The 11,226-nt window shown below is 31.4% G+C and overlaps 1 protein-coding gene across 1 annotated transcript; it reads right to left on the reverse strand.

Moving 5' to 3' along the window:
* Positions 1-3,564: 3,564 nt before the first annotated feature.
* LOC110445103 (homeobox protein Hox-B5-like) lies at positions 3,565-7,193 on the reverse strand. The gene is made up of 2 exons (XM_021489498.1): positions 6,571-7,193; positions 3,565-5,223 (listed from the first exon to the last, which is right to left on the reverse strand). Exons 1-2 carry the CDS (start codon positions 7,091-7,093, stop codon positions 4,988-4,990), a joined length of 759 nt encoding a protein of 252 aa, XP_021345173.1. The 5' UTR covers positions 7,094-7,193; the 3' UTR covers positions 3,565-4,987.
* Positions 7,194-11,226: the final 4,033 nt, after the last annotated feature.

The raw sequence follows: 11,226 nt of genomic DNA on the forward strand, positions 1-11,226 counted from the left end.
ATGGGGGTAGATTGGTTTTCGCTTCAATCATTCTTTCCTCTGAAGATTTCTTTACAACGTCAATTAGTTGATACTTTAGGGTTTTCTTAATATCAACCATTGTTAAGCCTTACGTCAATCGCAACTATATCCATTATGGATGCTTATATGATAATCTTTTATTTCTGACAGAAGTCTGTATTTTACATTATTAATAACCTGTCAGATAAATATTCTGTGGTAAGATCAATTCTTAAATGGAATGTTTGCATCTAAACGGTTTTTAGGATCTTCTTTTGTTTATTCTTTAAGTTTTTTTTAAAGATTTCAATTGAGCATCAAGAGAAGAAAAACAGTAAGAAAAATTACAGTCGTGACACGTTCTTCTAATCACAGCATTTCGGTCTATAATAGCAGGTCCACCACGTGCACATTAGTGTCTAATTCATTTATTTCTTAATTTTTTAAATTTCTAAGAAAATACATTAATGTTTTTGTTATATGTAATCTTTGTTTGATGCAAAATCAATGTTCGTTTTTGTCAGACTATTTTTATATTATCTTACATAAATGATATCCGTATAAGTTAGCAGGTAATTCAGTTATTCATTATTAATATTAGATATACAATTCGGAGAGTGCCTTTTTAAAATAAAGCTTAACTGAATTTCTCACCATTATAAAGCATAGATATATTTCGCTCTTGCAAAGTCAGTGTGTTAGTGAGTTCTTAGATATAGCACTTTCATCAAAACATTTAGTGGAACACAAGTATAACAGTATTATTTATTAACATTTTTATGCAATTTTGACCGTTTTAAAGGCCCCTTTTCATGCAATAAATGGGAATATTCTTTTTGATGGCTATAATAAACTCCAGCAAATGGTAGGGATATCCACAAAGAAAATGTATTTAACTGAAATAAGAAAAAATGCGCACATTTGTTAATAAACAAGTTAAAATTAGGAAAAGTTGTTCAATGGCCTCGGAATGTTTACATTCAATGTTTTTGAACATTGTGAAGGTTATGTCTATCAAAAAGTTTAAACAATTTTAATGCATATCACTTAAAATAACAAGTCATATCATTAATATGCTAAATATTAACATGATGACACAATTATTTTAACTATTCTGATGTAAAATCGAGATATGGCCCTACATCAAAATAAATTAGCTGTATTTATAAAAAGATATTTTACGATCTTAGTTATCTTGCACAAATGAAGCGGTTAAGGATAAAACCGTTGAAAGTTGGCCATGGGAAGATTATTTGATGAATTGCAAAAAATAAACCTAAACGTTAATGGTCTGTTTGACTGATGGTTTTCATTAAATAATTATATATGATTTACCTTAACTACGAATCCAAAAATTATGAAGCCATGAGAAATATAGCGAACTAAATGCTAATCATAAGAAAATGGCAAATCATAAGTGACTATCCTTTACATTAATTGGTTTCTAATTGGAGCCGTTTCTAATTTCGATGTTACATAACCCATTCTAGAGCAGCTATGTTACAGGACGAAGGCGGCACTGACATAAGCGATTTGTGCGTATTTCAGAACAAGACGTTTCTGTGCCAGGCCAGATGCACGATGACTCTAAATTGAGATTTATTGTTTCCAAGTCAGTGCAGATAAAGACTGATCCCATAGTAAGTATAAGAAATTCACAAACACAGACGAACAGCCAGTGAAGGACAGGCACACATGTACATTTTCTCATTGAGATTAATTACTTTCTACCAATTGAAACGAAGTTTGATCTCAACAGCCCCATTAAGTTAATATTCGATACCAGATTTAAATGTTGTCGGCTGGAGTCTCTCTTCGTGGTCCTGGTTTTTTCTTTGAAATAAATTGGGAACCTATTTTCTTCTATGAAATACGAACTATTAAAGACAGAATTCAGCACGTGTAAGACGCACGACACACACACATCACAGGGTAAACTAGGGCCGTGTGTGTATCCTATTTTAGATTCCATTAATCTTTCAAAGATATAACCGTATTTCACAAGATCAACTTAATACTGAAAAATACCTTTACAAAGCTTTGATCACCATTTTTCTTTTCTTTTTTTACATAATCAAAATATCAATGTTGGTTTTGTTTACTTAAAAACGTTCAAGCTGTTCTCTCATTTTATGAATGCATTAACTCTAATATGTTATTAAATTGATTATGCTTTAGTTATATTTTTCAAAACTAACTTATAAGAAATTATGTTTAAAAAGTATGAATACGTTTATGTTTTGACAATCATAGAAATTTTATATTTCTTCTATGGGTAATGCGTTGTTTACGCTAGTTCCATACAATGTACAATTTTTAAATATGTTTAATTCACATTTTCGAAAGTCCATCACCTCCATTTTCATCATTCGTGATATAGAAATTTCAAACTATTATTGTCTGTGCATACTGGATGAATAATATACGAACTATTTGATAAACAAAACATGCGCATTTCATTCCTTTAAAAAAATGAGATTTTTCGCTATGCTCCATATTAACTTAATAAACAAACCTATGATTTTGTTCCGTTTGTTTGACTTTAATGTCCTATTAACAGCTATAGTCTACAACAAAGGTTTTGAATAGACACATTGTCAGATAATAAGCATGAGTTGTTGTTTTTGTTAGGAACCAAATATTAAATGATGTGATGCAAAATGCATAATAAATAGAACGTCATGTAAAATGTTCAGAATTGAAGCTGTGGTAAATCCACAATTTACCACGAAGTAAACACGGTACCAAATTTTATGTTATGTATATAAATATATTTAAACTATCGATCTGAGAAATAAAATATCTGGTCAAGAATGAAGATAATTCACAGAAAGTTTTACAAATTACTCGGTCCACATGAATGCTGAATGAATCTTTGTGTACTAGGATATACACTAGGACACACATTTTCTCACCGGTCTAAAACCTTTATATGTTTGATATCAGAATATTTGCAGTGTATATAATTAACATAAGCACTTACACTTAATTAAATATTCCGACGGAATGAATGAATAAACATAGTATCAACACGTTCAAAATGATATATGATTGAATAGTTTATGGAAACATTTTTATGTTAAACTGTAACCATTTCATCATATCGTTTTACACTTTGTATTCATTTATTGCTTCACTGCCCAGGACAAATGTGCGATCACCATCAACATTAACGACACTGTTCATGCTACATCTGTTAAATTTCTAACTTAAAAAATTAGTCACAGTTATAAAATTTCAATAAAATAATTAATTTGTCCCTTGTACTTTTTTTTATTTTTTTTTGTCAAATACTTTTATTTCTCTTTTATCGTGATCTTCTAAGTGCATAATTTCTCTTTAAAGAAAGAAAACCCCACTTTCTAATGTGAAAAAATGATAATAAGCGATGGAAAAATTCAAATAATACTTATTTCACAAACAGTTTCTGAAAACAAATTTAAAAATATGCATATATATGATTTTTTTATTTATTTTTCGCTATCGTCCTATCCATGTAGTCGATATGAAACAACGAGATAAATACAAACTAATAACAAAAAAAACTCAATATATTTTGATCAAAATGATTTTATTTGCATAGAATTATTTTATAATTAGCAATACAAGCTTCAACAATCAAATCACATTTCCATTCTATTATGGAGCAGAAAGACAGCGATCAACAAATTACAAAAGAAAAATAAACTTCGATTTTGTCATATTGTTGTTTATATTAAATTTCAAAACAGCCGGAGGGAAACAATTTTAACCTCCAATATTTTATCGTCATTTAGATACATACATTTATATATGAGGTTGGATATAAAGAAGACTACCTCTACTGCCATACATGTATTTGTTTGTTTCGTTTTGACTGAGCGGGTAGATAAGGACGCTCTGAATTAATAAATCTTTATACACAATTTGATTCATTACTATAAACATAAAATGTTCGAAAATACTTTATATCATGTTCTATTCTATAAATCATAAACATATCTACTTTCTTTATTTTCTTAAACCTTTATTATCACACTCAATCTGAATTCAATAGCCATATTTAAGAATTCGTTTTTTTTTACAGATGTGATCTACACAATATCTTGTTAAAAGGACGATGTAATCAAAAATCAGTTAAATATGTCATTAAGTATGCGTTCGCATGGTAATACTCTGATGTTTATAATACTGATAATCGGTTCACGTGTAACAACCGGAATATAGGTATGTATAGACTATATACGGATATATCAGTACAATATTACATATTTATCGTATACAATCAAGTGCTTTATTTATTTACAAACTGTATATCTCTAGTTTGCTATTGGATAGCAGACACTTACAGAGAAACATACACGCACGTGCACGCTGGTGTTATAGAGGAGGTACCAATGATGTCTGATCAAAGTTATATTTTCAATGCTAATGTTTTCCCGTTCATTTTCAAAACATTCCTAACATAATGTATATGATACGCACCATAACAGACATATACTTATTAAATTCATATTTCGTATTTATTATCGTATCGTCATATGTCGAAAGATATATGAATTTCTCATCAATGCATTACTTATGATTTATACGGTTGAATATTATCAAATCAATACATAAGCAATGCTATTGTGTTGATGTCGTTAATGTACCACAAACAACTGGCCGAGTATGCCGCTGATAAATTGCAACACATATGGCTCAAAAGTTTTACCTGTATTTATTTATTATTCCATGAATTATATTCCACTCGGTGATAGTAATAATTCACTAACACGTTGTATGCCAATATCTCCACTTAATCGTTCGTCTCAAAATTCATTCATAAAAATATTAAAAATTTCCAAAGTAATGTTGTGTCCTTATGTTTATACTTTGCTTATAATAACGCCCGTTTCTATCACGGTAAATCCCGCGGTGCTTGATACAGTTGGATGGGTAACCTAGGTTGTGACATCCGGTATTGTATGGTGCTGCCATGTTACATGTACCTAGGTTTTGACATAGGTCATTTTGGAATTCGATCCTTGCTGGGTTCACAGTTAGGTATAAATTTCGCTTCTTTTTTCCACTTCATGCGTCGGTTTTGGAACCAAATTTTAATCTGGCGTTCCGTCAGACATAGCACATGTGCAATTTCAATCCTTCGTCTTCTGGTCAGATACTTGTTAAAGTGGAACTCCTTCTCCAGCTCTAACGTCTGGTAGCGTGTGTACGTCTGCCTTCCCCGTTTGCGATTTGGACCTGAAATCAAAACGAATTTGTATTTATGGTGAAATATTAGCCGTAGTAACCGCCATGTATCCACATGTTTATAGCCGTTCTTCTATCCTTTACTACCGTAACACAGGACTGATGCTCCGCCCCGCTACCATTTTATGACAATTCTTAGCTGTAAAAATGACGATTTAGTCTAAAAATACTAGCCATTACTGTCTCGTAAATGGCCTCTAAAATGGCCTCTGGCTGCCTCTCGCTACTATATCTTCCTCCAATAGAAACAAAACGTAATTTCTATTCCCGTGACGTTTATGACCATCACGTGGACTATAACCTATGAAATAAATGACCCGAAGGTATAAAATTTGGCAAAAAGCGTCGAAGGTTAAAATAATTTAGGCTTAATTGGCACACGATGCTGAGATTATAAGGCAGCTTTAAATCGTTTAAGTATATGTTAATTGGTGGCCCTGAATAAAGTACTACAAAGTTAAGGATGTGATGATTTGTTTGTTTATTCATTTATTATCAATTTGTTTTATTACTCCTGGTACGATAAGATCAAAATCTCTGTTGATTGACACATTGCATGCATAAAAGAATCTAGCTGCACATATTTCCCTAACAGGTACACTGTTTGTCGACTAGTGAGATATGTTAATTTGAATATAATAAAATCTTAGTTATCAGTTACTAGATTGCTTTAAAATATTAGCAAATTTTGCTATTTAAACCCTTACCTCGTATCCACGTTGTTTTCTACTTGTATTCCTAAACAAGGAATCTGGTATTATTTGATCAGGTTGTGAAAAGCAGCATATTGCTGTTTGGTTAATTATCTTTTCGTTTTTCAGTTTAGTTTAACTTACCATAAATGATCGAATTAAAGTAAAGGACATAACGACATTGCATTTCCTGAATTATTGATTCAGAATGAAAAACGTATGCTTCCTGTATTTACAAAAAGTGTCACTCATATCATTTCAGCATCGCAAACAATATTTTTTATTTTTTTTATTTTTTTTTTATCTTTTTTAAGATTTAATATCGAAAATGCACCCCTGGTGTTTTGGAATTTTGATGTGTTAAGTGAAGATAAGACGAGAGGTACGTTGCTTACTATAGGTTTGCATTATACAGTATGTACATTGATACCCATACATATAAATTATACTTAGTTAATGCTGTTATTGCAAGGTATATAAAGCATCTAAAGAACTTATTATTGATTGGCTTTGTGAATTCTTTACATTGAAAATAAATTCAGACTGGAAGGGGACATTTCTTGATTTTTTAGTGGTTTGTTTTCTTCTATATATGATGAATATAAATGCCTATGTATATGAGTTGTGTTTCGGAAAACAGACTGACCAAATTGACTTTTCATCCAAGGATAGAAGGGTTTACTAGGACTACTATCACTGTCCTGGCTCTCATCGTCACTTGTCGACTTCCTCTCTGCCAATTTGTCAATAGCGTCCTCTGACGGACTACTAACATCGGTTGACATAGAGACCGACCTTGGGAATACGCTAAGTTCTCTAATGGAGGTAAGTGGGAATTTATCAGGATCGTCTTTAGGAATACAATTGTGGGAAATGTTGATGCTGGAACTGGAAAAATCTTTCTGAAAATCTTTCACCATGGACGGCACTCTGTGGTTATTTGCACTAAATAGATGGGGATGCATGTATGGCGCTCTGGCTCCCGCAGGAGTAACGTCCATGGTAGAACTATATGAAACAAAATGCTGATGATAATATCCTTGGTTATCATGTAGACTATCTGGATGCCGAACTTCGCCTGTGTTACCACTTCCGGCATCGCACGTGCTTCCTGTCCTGAAGTACGATGGGATTGAGTTCGGCAAATACGAGTTGACTTTTCTATACATCTTACGAGAATAACTTTCCGCCAGTACAGACAAAGATCAAAGGCGTCTTGGATTCATTTCAACAGGGAACTGCTCGTAAATTGCCCGCCTCCGTCAGCATATCTGAAAGAGTGAAATTGCATGATTATAAACAATTGAGGTATACTCAGGATGCAAAAGCTACAACTAACCAAGAATTGTAGACATTACAAAATCGATTGGAATTGCAGCTGTATATTATTTTAACACTGAAGTATGATTAAGGAAAGAATGCATTAAAATAATTGAAATTATTTTCAGATACACTGTATTAGATGACATTGTTAGCTAGGTAAACTTGTTAACTACACATGGTTTGTTAGATTGAATTCATTCGTGGCATGGTTACAACAACCTGACACACATTGATTGATATCTGTGTTTTTAAGGAAATCAAATCTGACAACTTGAAACCTTATCCAAAACTATATCAAATTTAGAGGTATGATCGGAGAGATAAGACATAGTGAATTTGCCAAAAGATAACTAAATTTTCTTATACGCAAACCACTATCATTTAATTTTGTGTACCTTTAGTAAGATCTGTGTTATTGATTAACACAGGAGGTCGATTTATGTCGTACTATGGAGGTTAGAATATATATATCGATCTTCATACTATAATGTATAACCTACATTGTCATTTATAGTTTGCAATGTTTATCAGAACCATTGGATAATTCATATAAACATTATCGATGTTATTCTTTTAGCTACACTTAATGGATATATATTTAAGTAATTACATTGTAATAAAACCGTCAAAAATACATGTTGTGCATAGAATAAGACTTTTTAACATCAGTCATGATATAGTTGTTACATAAAAAATATGCTAGTGTAAACGTTATGGTGCATTCAAATTGATAGTATATATAATGGTGATTATTGTACTTAGGTTAGGAACGTAAGTACTGGTACTGTTATCTTTTTACCAGCTGATAAAGGTGTCGTGGAAGTGTTTCGATCATCTCAATAGGTTAACTTTTTAATAAAAAATATGTTTACAGGCCAAATGACTATGATACTACAGTCATTTTGAGTTACGTTTTAGTCATTGCACAGTTACATGCTGTCATTGTCTAGTATTAAGTTACATGTTAGTAATTCACAGGATACTTATCATCCTTGTAAATTTTCATTTTATAATTTTACAATAACATCTTATACAGATGCACGTAATACACACACCTATTTGCACCCAAATCGCATGGTAATTAATTCATTATGCCACACAATGAATGAATTTGACTGCACCATACAACTATTTCGTCTTCAAGGACTCATTGGCGGTGCTAAGGGCCAAACGGTTGGAATGCTGAATTGGTCTAAGCTGTTGTTACATGCTATCATATAGTAACATGTTATCATTGTACAGTTTCAGGATTTATTGTAAAGTTCAATGTTTTCGTAGTGCTGTTATGCCTGATCAGTAAATCTCGTTTATTGTTTCGGAATACTTTATTTAAGCATTAAACAATATTTAGTTCAATTCATAACAGCAAAAGTGACAAATCTAGTAACGCATGTAATTACCGATGGGACTAGTACTGTTACCAGAATGAAGTTTAATGCGTTGACGTTATATTTGTAATTGATTTCGGCAATACACAGATATTTAAATTTCGTACCTATTCTTCAAACGTTAGGTAGATTTTCAATCGACAAAACAAGCATTATTGGTCACCTGTCTTCAACCTTATTCTTATGACGTCACAGGTGACCTAACGTCACGATCTCATCTCAAAGTAAGTCTTAGAACTTAGAAATGAATTTGTAAGTGCACGTTTTGATATTTTTTAATGTCTTCCAATTGTATAAATGAATGCATTTCCTTCTGCAGATAATGCTGCTTTATTATTAGAATTGACGTGAGCAGGTATACTTTGTTTTCATTTTATCAGATAGGTTCAATAGGAAGCTAAATATTGCAATTATTGCTTAATGATGTAGTTTGGATGGCGATTTACTTCTATGTGGATTTCGTTACTTTACTGAAGATAATACAATATGACACCTACTTTTCAAGAAGGTCATTAAACATACTAAAAATGTAAATAAGTTATGTTTTATTATTGACAAAAAGTAAAGGAACGTCTTTGCATGATATAGGGGAACAGAGAAACGAACAAAGATAAATTACCGCATGATTATATCTATATTTATAACTATAGGTAAATGATAAATGTGTTATGATAATTCATTCAAATATGCTTAACGTGGTGTCAGAGGTTATTGATGTGTGGTAATATGCTGAATTAATTTATGATAAATGACAAAAGAGATATATGGCTTTTTCATTTATTCATAAATGCTTATTGTAAGTATGATAGAAATATGTGTTACTGATAAATGCAATGTATTGACGTTCATATTCGTCCAACAGTACTTTGTGTGACTGAGAACCTAATGCATTGGCCTTGTCAGGACATATGTATATGCTATGATAGGATGTATATTATTGAAAAATCAATACATCAGATTATGCTGACTTTTATATACAAGTCTGATAGGACTACCGGTGGTTGAGAAAGCAAACGATTGCCGTGATAGAACTATGTATGCATAGCCTTTTACATATATAATCCTGAGAATTTATATAAAATTATGATACATCTGATGGTGCTATATGCGACTAAGAAAGTTATACTCTGTCGAGTTACATTTGTAGGACTTCCCTTATGTACAATAAGACTATATGAGACTACGTAAGCAATAAGATGTCTTGTTAAAGACTTTAAAATTTTTGATTTGTCGTTGATGGGTATTTTTGATGAAAAATGGATTATTCTGTTTGATATGACATATTTTTGCAATAAAACATTCATTCAAGATTAAAGACTTACTTCAACATTAATGCAACGTCATTGACGTTTCGACATATTTTTGTTTTACAATCAAAGTTAACCTATGTTCTTACTGTTGGATCTAAACAATTGTTTTGTATATGCGCATTAATAACTATATACATCTGATAAACTCAAATACGTTGACACATAGTAATTGTTTTAGACGTATCAGATTAGCTGTGGGAGGCTATACAGAACATCAATTGCTGTATACATTATGAATAATAACATTCAAGCACTGTTATCATGAACTAAGTTATTAATAACATTAATATTAATTATTGTGGATGAGACGTAATAAAATGCAAAATTTATATTTAAATAATGTGAGTGAATACTTTGAAGCTATCATTACGATTTTACTTACTAGAAGTGTGGGAACTTTATCACATATTGCTACCCCTAGACATCAACAATGGTCAGAGGCAACAATTAAACACTTCGTGTTGTGTTTGTTTCCTTATCACAGTTTCCTCCCCTTCATCGCAACGACATGCATGCAAGAAATGCACCAATGCCACATCACAGATTTTGTACTTGAAATATTGTGGTGAGGCATTTGTATCAATGTACTCTTGTATACAAATATGTATAGTATTAAAAGATTTACCAAAATGTTGCCTTGATTCTTTTTAGTCTTTATAATGATAAATATAGTATTGAGATAATTGGTTTTATTGGTATCGACTTTTAGAGCTTAATTCACAAAACTATGACGTCATTGCAATATCGATTCTGTTTTACTCTTTCATAAACATCTTACTCTTGTGGCGTTAACGTTTACGGAAAAAAGAGATTTCAATAATACACCTATTAAATAGAAGTATATGTATAGCGAAAATCTTATAGTTATATAATTATAAGTTATACAGTATATTCACTTTAGAAAAAATAAACAATGATTGATTCTAGCTTTTAAAGTATGGCAAGTGTATTAAAAACTGCCTTCAGCAATGCACGTTACACGCATACTGGTGATTACATAAAATAAAACAACACTTTCAACGTTATCAAGTATTAGATATTGCTAAAGTAACTTCATGTTGATACATGTTAAACTCATTCATTCTTACTTTTGCTCATCTATATAAAGGTTAGAGTGATAATCGGTTAAAGTACTGTGCATTTATTAAGCACAAGATATACCAACTTAAGTCAGACAAAAACGTGAGATAAAAGCTAAATAAGGTTTAGAGGTAACATACAAATACAATTTCATCGATGCTAAGTCCTTATCATAGTATCATATAGAAATAAAAGGTGAAG

Source organism: Mizuhopecten yessoensis, unplaced genomic scaffold, assembly GCF_002113885.1.
Source record: "Mizuhopecten yessoensis strain PY_sf001 unplaced genomic scaffold, ASM211388v2 scaffold2711.2, whole genome shotgun sequence".
Taxonomy (NCBI): domain Eukaryota; kingdom Metazoa; phylum Mollusca; class Bivalvia; order Pectinida; family Pectinidae; genus Mizuhopecten; species Mizuhopecten yessoensis.